Here is a 16,156-nt window from a genome sequence, read left to right on the forward strand (position 1 = left end):
ATTTTTGCGATATATAATCCCTGTTCGAATTTTTTGCCTAGATAGCAAGTATTAAATAAATACCAATGGCACATCTACACGAATACGCATTGAAAAAGCTATCGAACAGATGAAATACTTTGAATGGCGATCTACGTGAATGCATTGTTTAATTGCAATACCGACATTTTATTCGGGTAAAAGTTTGCAAGTGATGTGCTTTCACCGTTTATTTCCGTCAACGCGTAAAGGAAATGCGCGCATAGAGCGTATGGTCGAGAGTTGGAGAGCGACTAATAGGTGTCATTAGCAATTGCATGGTTTATTGTCACAATGGAGAAAATCAAAGGATGACGGTCACTTTGAGCTCAGGTGAACATGGATAAAAGCGGCTTCACGCTTTGCCGGGAGCGCAACACGCGCGTCCAATATAAAAGTACGCTGATATATCGTTGCAAAGTTACTTTATCTTCGAGCATTAAAGTTAATGTTTTGTTGGTATATCTCAACTTACAATACAGTATATATATTACCAAGTTTACGCTTGTACAAGATATTAAAAGCTTCAGATTTCGCAAAAAAGTAAAGAAAAATTCTGCTCGATACTTCTCTAGGAATCACGAAAAATGATATTTTTAATCTAAGCGATTACCGAGATTTATGGTTTTTTTTTTGTGGAAGACTGTCTTGTTGATTACGCGCACGTGTGTCACTTAGAAAGATGATAATTAATGCCAAAGTGTTTGTGATTGTCGTACTGGCAATCTGCGGTATATATGCTCGCACCGCCGATAATCGAGAATCTTACAAAGGAATCAATGATCAAAAATATGCCAGATCAATGCTGGCTGAGATCGCAAAGGAAATCGTGCAAAGATCGACGACCAGCAGTCAGGTAATCAAAATTAGGCGTCATTATGCAACGACTCCAAGCATTGTGATCATTTTCTATATTTGATAAATGTTAAACAACATATATATATATAAATTAATATTGTTTCAATTATAATCAGTATTATAGAATTAATTAAACAATCAAGATTCATAGAATTGGATAAATAAGAAAGAGAATTCAGAAGTATAAATATACATATATGTATATGTAATTGTATATAATTTATATAATATATAATTTTATGTGCGTGTATATTCTGCATATAGATAATTTTACTTGAATATTATTTATTCCAATTAAAGTTATTTTACCAGAATACTTAATGACAAAAATTAAAAATTTGAACTAGAGTTATATTAAAAGTAATCTTGCAGGTACTCAATTTAAATCTCTCGAATCTGCTACTTCTTTTGGTGCTCAAAGTGGTTGTGTTTGGCGCCGGCTATATAGGACAGCACGGCTACAAAGGACGCGAATTAGAGGATGGTAATTTCAGCAATCGTTAATGTTCATTCGAAAATACTTTCCGATAATTGCATTGACAAAAATCGACTCTATAAGAGAATAATTAATGTTTTATCGCGCTTTAAAATTTCAACGGAATAAAAGATCGAAAAGAGAGAGAATAAACGTATGTGTTTTATAATTAAAAATTATTATATATAAAGTTGTAACCACTTTTCTGCTAATTTCAGAAAATATTGTGTCGGAAGGTGAACTCGCGCTAGCTCTTGGATATCTGATCGGTGATACCTGTTTATATAGAGCAGCTTGCGAAGAACCACACATAGCGAGAGAGTATCTCGGTGCGGCTGAGATGCTCTTGCAAACGATGAAATTGATGCCGCAGTATGTATACAAAATATTAAAAAATAATTTATAATAATAAAGACATATTTTGATAAGTTAAATATTCTGCATCACATAAAGAAGTACTCGGTACGCTTTACATTTTATAAGAGCGCAAAAATCATTAAACGTTAATAAATATTGGAAACTCTCCAGATCAAAAGTTATGCGGTATATTTGGATTATTCTCTCTATACTAATATTCACATATCGGCTTTTTTGACATACTAATTATCTATCATTCTAACGGATTTATGATTAATAAGCTAGACCGAAAATTGAAAAATATTTTGATGCACATAACAGTGCGGAAAAATTATTATTTGTGAATGTAAACCCAAAGTAAAAATATTTTTGAGATTGGTTAATATATTTTGTTTACTTATGGCTCTCGAAGATTTGAATAATTCGAATAATTTTCGATTAAAATTAATATTTAGAACATTTAAAAATAAATGGCTTCTATTTATTCCCCTATTATTTAGTACATCACCTAATTTTACATAATATTACCTGAAATCAATTTGAATAAAGAGAGAGAGAGAGAGAGAGAGATTTATTCAAAAATATTTTTAAACTCGAATAATTCGAACAATTTAAAGCTCGCAATTTAAATTGCTCAAATTAATGGGTTGCTTGAAAGTTCCGAGCATTGCTACCAAATTGAAATATCGATATTACCATGTAAAATTTGTGTTTTTGCAGAAGCTTATCTGGTGCAGAATCTAACTACGAGAAGATAATGATTGAATTCCGAAAGGCGATTGAATACGGCAATATCGAGCGATGTCCACCAGAGTATAGCTGTAAAAAAGAGAACATAAATAATTTCTTGCAAAGCAAAAAAAGATAATGCAAACATTAATATCATATCTATAAAACACTCTTTTTCTTAGATTAAATTGTATAAAAATTATGTTATAATTAAAGTTTATTAATAAATAATATTTTAGTATTATTATAAAATTTTAGAAATTATATATGCCTTATTTTTTAGCACAATTATAATGATAATCATCCAATAAGCTAAAAATGCTTTAGTTTCATACAGACATTCTCGTGAAAATGGAAATAATATTGTTATAATTAATAAAAAAATAAAAATTATTTTTTGAAATTATGTTTTGCATTTTATATAATAATCTTGTTTTCATAAAAAATATAATATCGTGTCCAAAAAGTACTAAGATAACTTTCTGCATGTCTTGTTGATCATTGTTATTCGTACAAAAAATATAAAAATAAAAGTTAATTCTTTATCCAACAGCAAATCGACATATCGGACAAACTTTTGTTGTACGATAAATAAAATATTCGCATTACGATCAACCATTTTCACACGACTTTAATATTGATAAATTATTTTAACTTGTATAAAAAATATTAACATTAATGCATTTAAAAATAAATAGTTTAAGTTAAAAGTTAACAAGTTTAAAATTAGTTAAGTTAAAAAGTTATTGACTTTTCAACTTTTTAACTTAAGTTAAGTTTAAAAAAGTTATTAACTTTTTAACTCATCTTTTAACTGTTTAATTATTATACCCAACCTTGCAAATCTGATATCAACTTTAGAAACGTACCATAAAGTGAAAAAATAATCCAAACCATTATTTATTCTACTCGTAAATCTCAATGATAAAAAAAACGTGATGGAGATTGAGATCTTATCATCATGATGTTCTTTAACTATATAAGTATATATATAATTAAAGATAATGTCTCGTTCACATGTGTCTGCCGCTCTCTACCACTAGATGACGTTGCATATATGCTTTTAGCTTTTATCTAACCTATCCTGATAATCGCGCTGACTATTGCAAGTACCGCAAGCGCCGAGTTTGGTCGAGTCGTTTGATTTTCGCCTATTCACGTCGTAGACGTGTAAACAATTTTTCGTATTACAGTTATTAAAGTTACTTTCTGTATATCTTTTCTGAGAAATGAGTTCGATAGGCACAGGGGTGAGTATACTATGCATTACGCGAGATATGGTTGTGAATAATAATGTTAAAATGTGACTGACATTGGAACTTAACCTTAATATTTCTTGCAGTACGACCTGTCCGCTTCGCAATTTTCGCCAGACGGACGCGTATTTCAAGTAGAATATGCTCAGAAAGCCGTAGAAAATGGAGGGTGAGTCTTACATTCATTTTAATAAACTTTTACATAATATTGATTTAAATAGTAACTGCATTTTGTCCTTACATAACAATTAATAATAGTGTAAATCAATTTTGTATAGAATATTTGATTAAATATTCATAAAAAAAATAAGAAGTACACATATATCTATGTTTTATTTATGTATATATGTGATTGCAATCTTGTTGCAGAACAGTTATCGGCTTACGAGGAAAAGACAGTGTAGTATTTGCTGTAGAGAAGATAGTGACATCAAAACTCTATGAAGTAGGTGCTAATAAACGGATATTCAATATAGATGAACATGTTGGTATGGCAATCTCTGGTATAATATCAGATGCAAGACAAATCGCAGAGACTGCAAGATCAGAAGCTGCGAGTTATAAGGCACAGTACGGAGTTGGTATTCCACTGAAGTATTTAAACGAAAGGGTATCCATGTACATGCACGCATATACTTTGTATTCTGCTGTACGTCCTTATGGTTGCTCCGTTCTACTCAGCGCCTATGAAACTGACGGTCCAGCATTATATATGATAGACCCATCAGGAGTATCGTATGGTTACTATGGTTGTGCAGTAGGTAAGTGAAATACTGATAACAAAATTGGAATATATATAAAGAAATTTATACTTTATATATATATATGTATATATATATCATTCATAGGTAAAGCAAAACAGTCGGCAAAAACAGAAATCGAAAAGTTAAAGTTACCAGAGATGTCATCTAAGGATTTAGTTAAAGAAGCTGCTCGTATTATTTATCTCGTCCATGATGAATTGAAAGATAAACAGTTCGAATTGGAAATGAGTTGGGTTGGCGTCCATACCAATGGAAGACATGAACGTGTACCAAACGATATAAAAACTGAGGCCGAGACGAAGGCACGGCAGGCAATGGCGGAAGATTCGGATAGCGATACTGAGGATATGTAAAATGTTAGGATTACTGCCATTAAAATTCTTTGTATTGCAAACGATAAAATTAAATATTAATACACAAATATATATGCACCGATTCAAGATTTTAACAATGAAGTAAATAAAGAGTCCTTTGTTTAAGAAAACATCATTGATGTGTTTGCATGATATTTAAAAATTTTATGCGGTATACTAGAAATGATTATAGACAAAAATTATAGATTTCTATCTGTGAGTTTCAACTCGTTACCTTTTTTTCTATGTAGAAAATTGATTATTTAACGCTCGAATTTTTTTTAGCTGATAATTGTTAATGTTATTTGGATTGTATTTTTATATCCAATTTATAATAACAGCATATAACGAAAAAACAAGCTCGATTTAATTGCGCAACAATATCATCTTCGTTATTTCTTTTTAATGAAATTAAGGAGCAACGTTCGTAAAAAAAATGTGAGCCAGGTATTTGTTGCAATCAGTCTTCAATTTATAACGCGTGCAGAAATTCTTCCAATGAAGGTATTATCTCCCGACCTTAGCAAGCATGTTGAAAAACTTCGCTACAAAAACTTGTAACAAATTATACAAAAATTTCTGTCATATACAAGAGAAAATTCGCAGATTTATTCCGCATGTTTTCATGTAGGTTTAATACAATTTAATCGTGCAATTGCAAAGAATCGCAATAAACTATCGTACGTAATATACATACTTAATATACGTAATATAAGTATAATTATCGAGTACGAGTTCCTTACAATAATGACGGGTTTGTTCACAGTAATTGAACAAATGTTAATAATAACGGATGTTATGCATAGAGTGGATTATTACTTCAATGATGGATTTGTTTCCAATTTTTAGATCAATTATTGGTTAACGAGAAGTTACATAATTATGAATATCTATATGTTAATTTTTATAAACAGAAATTTTTTAAGCAAAAACCATTTAAAAAAAGAAATTGAAATCTATTTTAAAATGATGACTAGACTTTTTTCCTCTTCTCAAATTGCATTAATCATTAATCGTTTTGTCAAAATTTTAATTGTTTAACTGTTTAACACATTGAAAAATTATCGCGATAAAAATACAATATTAATATTAATCCTTATAAATTCTTCCACTATTTTTGGGGGTTTATTTTTCTCAACAATATGCGCGCTTTTACGAGAAACAGAGAAAAGACATGCCAAAATAAAAAGTAATATTTTCTCTCGATAAATCGCCAAATCAAATCGGAGAGTACACAAACATCACAAAACGTTGTATTCTTCTATAGAAAATGACAATTATTTTAGATGATACCGTAATTTGATCTCGTAACTTGAGTGAGTTTTAGAGAACCAGATAGAATTTTATTTTCAGAGAGAGAAAGAGAGATAGAAACACAATATGGAGACAGTATCGAGTTGTAATAATGTGATTAAAAAACGCAAATGGGAAGAAATAGTTCACGAACTTTGAAATTTTAAAACATTCCATGATTGGTCGATATATAAAAGATTATAGTGTCGGTTTTATCAACACATTAGTTTACTTTAAATATATAATTTAAATTGAACCTCTTTGTTTCTCTCCTTAAAAGAACTAAAATTACAGAAAAGCAAAAAGTAATTTAAATTACAGCAGAATTCTTGCTCAAGCAAATCGACATTCATGAAAATAGAAACAATACACACATAAAGTGAATTATCAAATCTATCCTGTTATCCCTAATAAATTTTAAGATACGTGTTTTGTAGAGAAATGTTTTAGATAAAGAGGCTCTACTTGATTTCCAGGAAAATATATTATGATCAATACAATTTGGTTCCAAAGGCGTTTCCGGTATCATCTTTTTTTTTTTTTTTTTTTACGAAACCATAGGAAAATATATTATGATCAATACAATTTGGTTCCAAAGGCGTTTCCGGTTTCATTTTTTTTTTTTTTTTTTTGACGAAACCATACATCTTTTTTTACTGTCATGTACAGAATAAATCGAATTAACATAAAAAAATATGTATAATTGCATTTAAAATTAAATGTGAAATTGTATCTTGCAGATTCAACATTATACTTGCATATAATCATATGAAACGATTCTATTTCTTATTCTATGAAAAATTCAACAAATTCTTTAATATGGAAGAATGAATACTTTACAAGATATTACATATCTTAAGTCACATATGTCACAATAAATTATGGAATATCTCATAATATTTGTTTTTTTATGATTCTACCTTTTATACGTAGAATCATACAGGGAGAACCGAGTAAGAAAAATAAAAAAAAAGAAAACTTGAAATCTCGAAAACGCTTTTATCTGGAAAAAAGCTGTGCTTATAGGATATCTTTTTCGAAATCAAATATGACTTTATCTAAAACATTTTTTTTATAAAATATATATTTTAATTAAAAATGGAAATTTAATGACTAATTCTATGTATAAGTATACTATTTTAAAATATTGCGCTTATAATTTATAACAAAGATGTGTGTGTGTGTGCGCGCGCGTGCGTTATGTTGCGTGTTGGAACGTAATTCTAATAGACGAACATCGCGCTTCGATGAAGAAACATTGGCGATCCGCTTCATCTGCGCGCATGCTGCTTTTTCACGTTGTCAGGGGTTGGTTGGCTGCCGGACGGCTGGGGAAAGTGCGGCGGGGGCGGCTTGGGCGAACTTTATATAAGGGCAGTATGACTTTGAAATTCTGCCACTGGTTTTGATTAATACGGCCGGGACGGATTTGCCGTTGTGTCATTTGTTATTCTCGTTGTTCATTTGTTACTCCCGCCGCTCGTTTTCTCAGGTTCTTTTTTTTTTTTTTTTTACAAGTGAGCGAGACAGAACCACATTAATTCCGCTGTTGTTGTCGACCGAGTGTTTCGATTCTCTTTCTATCATAGAACAGGTGATTTCCGCGATCTAACCGAAAATCCTATTCGACGATAGGAAGTACACATGTCTTTGAATCTGAGCACCAGCCCGCCGGATGTCGGGGAACAAGGGTTGCCCGATATTTACATTTTCGCGGCCATCGTACTCGGTATCATCGGCTTCTTCGGATTCATCCTGAATTTATTGGTTATCCTGACAATTGTCAAAGAAGCCAACGTGCTCTGGACACCCAACAATGTGATCCTCGCCAATATGGTTGTAAGTATTATTGCCATATCGCTCTATCGAATTTGAGTTGCAGATAATGATCAGCGCGCAGAAATTAACTTCTCTACATTTAAAATGCAACTTTAACGATAATGCATTTTTTACGTTTAATATTACATTTAATAAAACGATAAAACGATAAATGTTTAATAATAAAACGATAAAACGATTAACGTTTAATAATAAAACGATAAAACGATAAACGTTTAATAATAAAACGATAAACATTTAATAATAAAACGATAAAAACATGTGCAACCGCAAATGTCACAAAGAGACATCATGAAAATTATAATAAAATTAGATTCTCTATATATACAATATGTCAGAGCTTTTTCTAAGAAATTTATATTTATCTTTTGCTAAGAAATATATATCTTTGTATTTTAATACCTTATATACATGTAGTATATTTCTCTAATCCAATTTATGTGAAAATAAATATTACAAACGTCAAGAAGAAAAATCATCGTATATAAAAGCCGAGACAAACAAAAAGATAAATAAAGATTTATTAACTTTATCAAGCTGTGAGCATCCTAAGGTAGAGAAAGGAAGAAGAATCCAATACTCTGAAAGTTTCAAAAGACCTTTAATTAATCTGTAATTAATGAAGAAATATCTCTTCTATTGATTTCTATCTACAACAGTTTATAAAAGGAAAAATGTGTAACAATTTAAGAAAGTAATGACACACATATACAGTTCTCCAATTTTTGAAAAATAAATTTTAATTATTTGATTAAATACAACACACATATTTTAATTATTTAATTATATATAGAAGTTATAAAAACCTGGTTTAATTAATATTGTTATTTCAATATAATTATATATATATTGATATCATTCTATACTGCAAAAGCATATTATCCTATGACATTGCGAAAATTACTAATTGCAGATTGAAATTTTAAAACAATACGGAGTTAATGAATTTCTCTATTGTTTTGATTTGCAATGCAAATTAATGAAACTATCACATGCCAATTGGATCAATACGGATAATTTTATCTATTCATAACTACAATATCATGCTATGCATTATGAGAGAAACTCTATCGTTTAAAACAGTATTCCTATAACATGTAGTCAATATGATAAAATGGAGCATAATAATCTAGACAATATTATTTATTTTATGCTTGAGTATTTTATTGTCTTGCACGGATATTAAATTCTTCGATTTTTACTTTACAAGAATAGGTATATATTCTATATTTATTTCATTCATATATTATAAGTAATAAAAAGATTTTTCAAAATTACAATACACACAAGGTATCCTAGAATTACAATTTTTATCTACGAATATTTTAATCAAGTTGATACCAATTTTTCTTTAGCAAAAATATCGGGAAATCATTTGTTGGACAAATTCTGTAACTGATGACCTGCAAACTCAAGTATTGGAATATACTCAGAATTCAAAATCGTTCTTTACACACACAACAATTTCATTTTAAAATAATTTTCGATGCACAAATAGTTGAAAAATCTTTCTATTATTTATATTATATTTATAAAGTGTAGTTATAAATAATTATGTGTGTTTAACAATCCTATCTACATATATGTATATATGTATAGTAAAATTTAGAGACATCTCGACATTTTTATAATTTAGCAATATTATAAAAGTTCGCATAAACAATATTAAAATTTGTTTTCACTGCGGTAAATGTGTAAACCAAATAATTAAAAATTATTATTTTTATAATAGCATGACGAAAAGTTTATAAATGATCTATATTTGACAAAGAGCTACTTGAGAAGAAAATATATAATTTGAAATTAATTAGGTTAAAACTGTAATATTATATATAGATACGTATATCAACTTTCTTGTAAAGTACATATGCTCTCTCTCTCTCTCTCTCTCTCTCTCTCTCTCTCTCTCTCTTTTTTTTTTTTTTTTTATTTTTTGTTTTTTTATCTATTTCCATATTGTTTTTTAAAATAAATTATTTTGTGTAGTATATATATAATAATATTAATTTTTACTAGCTATTTAAATAGATAGCTATTTAATCTTTAATTGACAAAATATAAAAAATATATTTCTCTTCTTTATGTATCGTTTTATAGAATCTATATTATTAGATTAGATTAACTTTATTTTTATAAAGGTCAAATTTAGGCATTTTTTATAGATTTGTATATGATGTTAAGTTTTATATGTATTTGATATTACTAATATAATGTTTTTGGATTGTCTCTCTCTCTCTCTCTCTCTCTCTCTCTGTTTTTTCTGTTATATATATACTGTAATATTATATATTTATCAATTGTTCACAATGAGGAATAATAAAAGTAGAAGAATACATTTGCTAATAAAGTAGATGTATTTGTTGTAAGAAAAGATAAAATCAATATAAATACTCGGATTAAGCAAATGTGTTACGATATGTGTTGCGTTCTTAGATAATATCAACTTAATATTATAATATTTCAGTAAAATATGAATATCAAACTGTGCGATTTTTTAAATTAATTTAATAAAAATATAATTATTGCACAAAAGAAAGTTTTATAAAAAAATTGATAATTTAAAACAAAAAATTAGCTAGTTTCTTTCCACACAGTCTCTTCTATTCAAGAATAAATTTAACATATACAATAGTTTTGAAGAACAAATCTTTTCTATATTATTATATGCTTTTGAAATTTTGAGAGAGTTACAAATTTATTAAATACAGAAGCTGTTTTAATCTGGTATATAAAATCTAATATATAAAAATATGCAATATCATATTGAATTCTGGAAATTTTATATAAATTTTATATAAATATACACACACATACACTACACAAATAATCTTTTCCATTTTAATTTTTGTAAAATTTGAAACATGTTATTTGATTAGCTTTATTATACGCAATTATCCTAGATTAACCGCAAATAAATAATATATGTAAACAAATATTTCTAAGATGTGCATTAGAAAAAAACATGTTTTCAAATGTCAAGCCACCTCTATTTGAAAAATAAGGATGAAAAATCATAGGAGATGTTTAATTTAAATTTATGTGATAAATCAACTGTATTTCGTCACACAGCCAAGGAAAACTTTTTCTTTACGATGCCACGGTATAAATTGGCAATAAGGAAAAATCTTAAAACTTCATTAACTATACGACGTACAAATACACGTGACATGCATACGAAAACAGGTTCTGAATATGTTAAGCAGTATTCATATCGTATCTTTCTTTAATGTACACAACCCATACGAACTTTGACTGTAATTTAAATTAGAATAAAAATATTCTAGATCTATAGACGTCTCTCTACGTTGCAGACCTTTTGTAAAATCAAAGACTTTGTATATAAAGCGCTAAATCTTTATAGAAAAATCAATGTTTTATAAAATGTCTAGTTAAGTTTTTTTTCTTAAACGATTGATTTTACAAACTAACCGCGACAAAAATATGCATAATAATGTTGTCAACTTATATATTTCAAAGTAATACATAATCTTTTCACAAAAAGCTTGTTCAAAAACAAAATTCTAATTCGCAAAATACTAATGTGCATAACAAACTATCAAAGAAATAGACAAAATTATTGATTCAAATAGAAATAGAACGCTTTTTACACTAAAATCAAGTTGCATATACATCATTTTTCCTGGAAAATTAAAACTTAACTAACTTTAGTTTAAACTTAATTTAAACTTATATAAAATTTAAATAATATTTACACATTTTGTTATTTTTATATATAATTTTTAAATTTAATTTAGAGAGAGAAAAAGTGAGATTAATTTTTATTTCAATATTTTATATGTAATAAAATTACTTATGTTTTTTTTCTGATTCTCCAAAATATTTCCAGGAAAAGTTTTTCTATTATGATGACATTGTTTTCAAAAATTCAATCAATCAAATCAATGGATTTGATGTATTATATACAATATATTTTTTTTTGTTAATTGTCTTATATATGTAGAACTTTTTTTGTAAATATATACGCACACACACATATAATTAACTGCCAAATTTAGGAATATAATATAAACTATCGGAATTATTGTTTTAAAACAATTAGAAAAAATAACAACTTTAAATTATACATAATTAAGTACGATATCGATCGATTAATATACATAGCCTTGAGTATTTTTTTGTAATGTTTGACACATTTATTTGCAACAGGTTGGGGATTTTTTAGTAGCTGCGCTGGGAAATCCTGTCGCAATGATGTCTGCGATCGCTGGTGCATGGTATTGGAACCATGACGTGTGTCTATGGTATATATCATTATTTTTATTATTTAAATAAATATATATACATATAATAGAATAACATTTTCCTTTATAAAGGCAAAGTTTTCACTTCTCATGACAATAAATGTTGCCTATAATACTAAAAATTAATCTTAACAGTGCGTAAATATCATGCAAATTTTGAACACCAAGTTACATCAAGTATCAAATTTAACTATGATATTTCTCCGTTGCTTTAATCTGGACTTTACAAGAAACGTGCACACACATAGCCATTTCATTATAGTGGAAACGTCAATAAGAATTTTCCGATTCAAATAATACAATTAATAGTACATATTGTTATCGTGTATATACATATTATAGTTGAAACATCAACAAAAATTTTTCTCAACTCAAATACAATTTACAATTGATAAGATGTATACATATACATTGTGTATATATACATTATATTTGAGATACACACACATGCATAACGTATACGCGCTTAAAATATATAAATTACTTTCTTTTGCCGTGTCAGAATTTAAGAGAAATATTTTTATTATGAAATAATATGTACTCTTTTATTACTCAAATTTTAAATATTAAAACAAGAAAATCTGACGTATATATACAGAGAGTCCCATTTGGAGTAATCTATATAACTTGAAAATTTACTATAGGCTTTCTGACAAAATGTTTCGAAAAAAAGTCGTTTGTTTTTTCGACATTACTGTTTTAATAGTGTATCTTTAATTTAGATAAAGTCGTTTCCGAGATTTGTACATTATTTTTATTTTTTAAATAAAACTATATATCTTTTCTTACAGAAATCTTTCTTTTTTTTTCATTTTGCATATAAAAATATTAAGGTGAGATTTGACAAGTTAATACGAGATATTTCGTATATATGCATATATCAAAATATGTGCTGGAAAGTATCTCGATATCAAGTATGTAAAAGTATTGACAGTTCGGTTATGACTACACATTTTTCATCGAACTATCATCGAACGCTACCGTTTCTTCTTACCCATAATTCTTATATTAATCATACTTTCTCGATTAAAATATCTTAGGAACTATTACACATTTGTGTATCATATAATATATTTATAAGATTCTTCAATTGCAATTAATCCGGATAAAATTGATAAACTTGATCCTGAGTTTTTAAAATATAAAGTGTCAAAAATTTTAAAATGTTTTCGATCTTAGACGCACATATATACCCAAGCGTGCAAAGCGACTTTGTTTCAATGGCTATGTATAATTTCTTACATACTGTGATAAATAAAACTCTTGTTTCTTTTATTAGTTTTAAACGCAATCACACTGGATCAGAAATATTAAAAGAGTAATAAATACAATTATAAAACACAATAATTTTTTTTTTATTTCTCTGAAAATTCAAAAAGGTATTTCTGTATATGTGGATATGCTATAAAAACTTTAGTTGTCACTGAACAGCTGTTATCACATGACTAACGCTCTCGTTGAAAACGCTAAAAGTGAGAGAAATCTTTATCGTCCTAAAGGTCCTAAACCATTATTCAGTCACAGCTGCCGACCTTTAATATTTTAGAAACGCCAATCTTTAAAAAAAAAATGTACCGGATATGTTATGCCAAAAAATGATACATATACTCTAGAATTAAAAAATTCTAAAATAAAATATTCTTCTTTTTCTTGTATAATATAAAATACTTATTCTTTTATATAATCTCACCTCTCTTAATATTGTATTTTTATATGCAAAATGATGAGAAGAATTGGTTTATATAAGGAAAAATATATAATTTATTTTAAGAAATATAAATAATCTTTAAATTTGGGAAGCGATCAAACATATAGGGAGGTCAAAGCCATAAAATGTTTTTTTCAAAAACAAATAATCTTGGTATAAGTTTAGAAATATTTTTTTCCCAAGAAGCCTACAATTTTCAAGTTTTCTATGTATGTTCTTTCATATAGAATACCTTGTATAGATAATATTAATATAACCAACAGCAAAATTTCATACATTAATTATACTAATATATTATAACTTCTCTCTTAATTATAAGTAAAAGACATTTAATATAAAATTAATATTAATTCACGAATATATAATCTACGTCTTAGAATATATTTTATTTAGTAGATTCACATTACACATAATTATGGCAACAAGATTCCCTACTTTAGGTACGCGTGGTTTATGACTACCATGGGATTCGCCAGTATTGGTAATTTAACGGTAATGGCAATAGAAAGATTTCTGCTAGTGAAATGTCCAATGAGGATGTTATCAATAAGGTAATGTGTGAATCATTAATAAGGTACATAAGACAAACAGATATACACGTACATGCATATGTATACACACACACACACATATATATATTGTATATATCAAGATAAGAGAACAAATTAAAATTATACAAACTAAAATTTTGTTATTTTAAACGCGAGTCTTTTATTTATTTATTTACTTAATTTACTTTGTAAATGTCACTGAAAAAACATGCCGTCAGCGAAAAATAAACTTCCGCTCTTGTCATGTATAAAATTTAATCCTCCGGAAAATAATTTTCCCCTTTTTCCTTATGGAACATAATGTAGGGATTATGATATAAACATTAGGCATAGTGAAATAATCGATTTGCGCATTTCTCGACTTTCCACCGCGTACATACTTTCATCGCGACGTTCTCCAGGAAGTGTTGTTACTCATCATATCCACGTTAATACCTACCTTTAAAACGTAATTTGCACATAAATTTGCGCAGTTTCCGATAAATTTTAATTGCGCCATTTTCTCATCGTTTATCGCGTAAAAGACCGAGAAGTAACATAATGAATACATAAATAATATATGTATCCGCTAAAGCAAATATATTTTAAGAATTTTATTTTCTTTACAACGAGAAAATGCAAAGTTATATATATATAGTTATATTCGTATATAAATAGCGCATGATAAATCTATTATAAAGATAAATTGTTTGAGGAAAAACTGAAAAAATCTCAGAATCTTTTATTATATCCGTGCCTTCGCAATTAACGATGGATTAAAAATGATCTTGTTATATCTCCTTGTAATCTCCTTGTTTGCTCTATTTTGCGCATCTAAAGATATGGGAGTAACCGAGAGATCAAACGGTTTTTTAATCCGCTTTAACAATAGGTTGTTCCTTTAATAAATTACATGTTTCACTAACGAGTTAGGATTTCTGATCCATCACATAGTGCAACCATATTATTCCATCAGAAAAAAGAATTTATACATGATGTATTTATATCCTATCTTAATATATCCCCTCTTCTTGTTAAAAATATAAATTCAAAAATTGAAAGAGTAGCTCTTGATAAATTCGTCGTTTACTTCAATAAAAACATTGGAATATTTAATAATATTTGAATTGTAAAAATAAGAAAGATATCAAAAATAAATTGCGCGCGCTTTTGAAGATTATTTCTTAAATGCTTAAATACTTAAATTTTTACCAAGATTATCTTTACAAAAGTTTTTAATCTGAACATTGAGAAATTATTTTAAAAAATCACATGCATGCTTTTGCTACAAAAAAAAAAGATGAATAAATCAAAGAATATTTTCTTGAATTTTCGAAATCTTTTTTAACATTTTGTATGAAAATTAATCCATATATGAATGCGTTATACAAAAAAAAAAACTTCTTTTTTCATTTTTTTCTTGCATTTTGCTTGACTCTATTTTTTTTCTAATATTTTATAATAAATTGTATAAATTATGATGTACTATATAAATATAAAATGAACCCAAAAAATCAATAGGACTGTTCCCACATTTGTAAAGTTTGATTCGTATATTCGAGTAATTAATAATTTCGGTAATACGATTATTTTTTTATTATGCAAATCCTTTTAAATATTCGATATTTCGGTTTAGCTTTTATCGAAGTATCCGTCAAATTGTAATAAAAGCATGTAATAATTTTATATACATTATATATTTCCAAAATTTAAA

The 16,156-nt window shown here is 27.6% G+C and overlaps 3 protein-coding genes across 3 annotated transcripts in view; all 3 read left to right on the plus strand.

Moving 5' to 3' along the window:
- The first annotated feature begins 700 nt into the window (after positions 1–700).
- On the plus strand, positions 701–2,583 carry LOC115245392. The gene is made up of 4 exons (XM_029823680.1): positions 701–874; positions 1,249–1,360; positions 1,570–1,723; positions 2,429–2,583. Exons 1-4 carry the CDS (start codon positions 701–703, stop codon positions 2,574–2,576), a joined length of 588 nt encoding a protein of 195 aa, XP_029679540.1. The 3' UTR covers positions 2,577–2,583.
- Positions 2,584–3,517: 934 nt separating this feature from the next.
- On the plus strand, positions 3,518–4,941 carry LOC115245389 (proteasome subunit alpha type-3). The gene is made up of 4 exons (XM_029823674.1): positions 3,518–3,687; positions 3,780–3,862; positions 4,063–4,454; positions 4,542–4,941. Exons 1-4 carry the CDS (start codon positions 3,667–3,669, stop codon positions 4,808–4,810), a joined length of 765 nt encoding a protein of 254 aa, XP_029679534.1. The 5' UTR covers positions 3,518–3,666; the 3' UTR covers positions 4,811–4,941.
- Positions 4,942–7,481: 2,540 nt separating this feature from the next.
- The window catches only part of LOC115245391 (rhodopsin-like), an 11,896-nt gene continuing 3,221 nt past the window's right edge, over positions 7,482–16,156 (plus strand). The window contains exons 1-3 of the mRNA XM_029823679.1: positions 7,482–7,942; positions 12,110–12,204; positions 14,353–14,463. Coding sequence (XP_029679539.1) covers positions 7,748–7,942; positions 12,110–12,204; positions 14,353–14,463 — 401 coding nt within the window. The 5' untranslated portion in view covers positions 7,482–7,747. The remainder of the gene's footprint in view (positions 7,943–12,109; positions 12,205–14,352; positions 14,464–16,156) is intronic.

Source organism: Formica exsecta, unplaced genomic scaffold (assembly GCF_003651465.1).
Source record: "Formica exsecta isolate Colony F162 unplaced genomic scaffold, ASM365146v1 scaffold969, whole genome shotgun sequence".
Classification (NCBI taxonomy): domain Eukaryota; kingdom Metazoa; phylum Arthropoda; class Insecta; order Hymenoptera; family Formicidae; genus Formica; species Formica exsecta.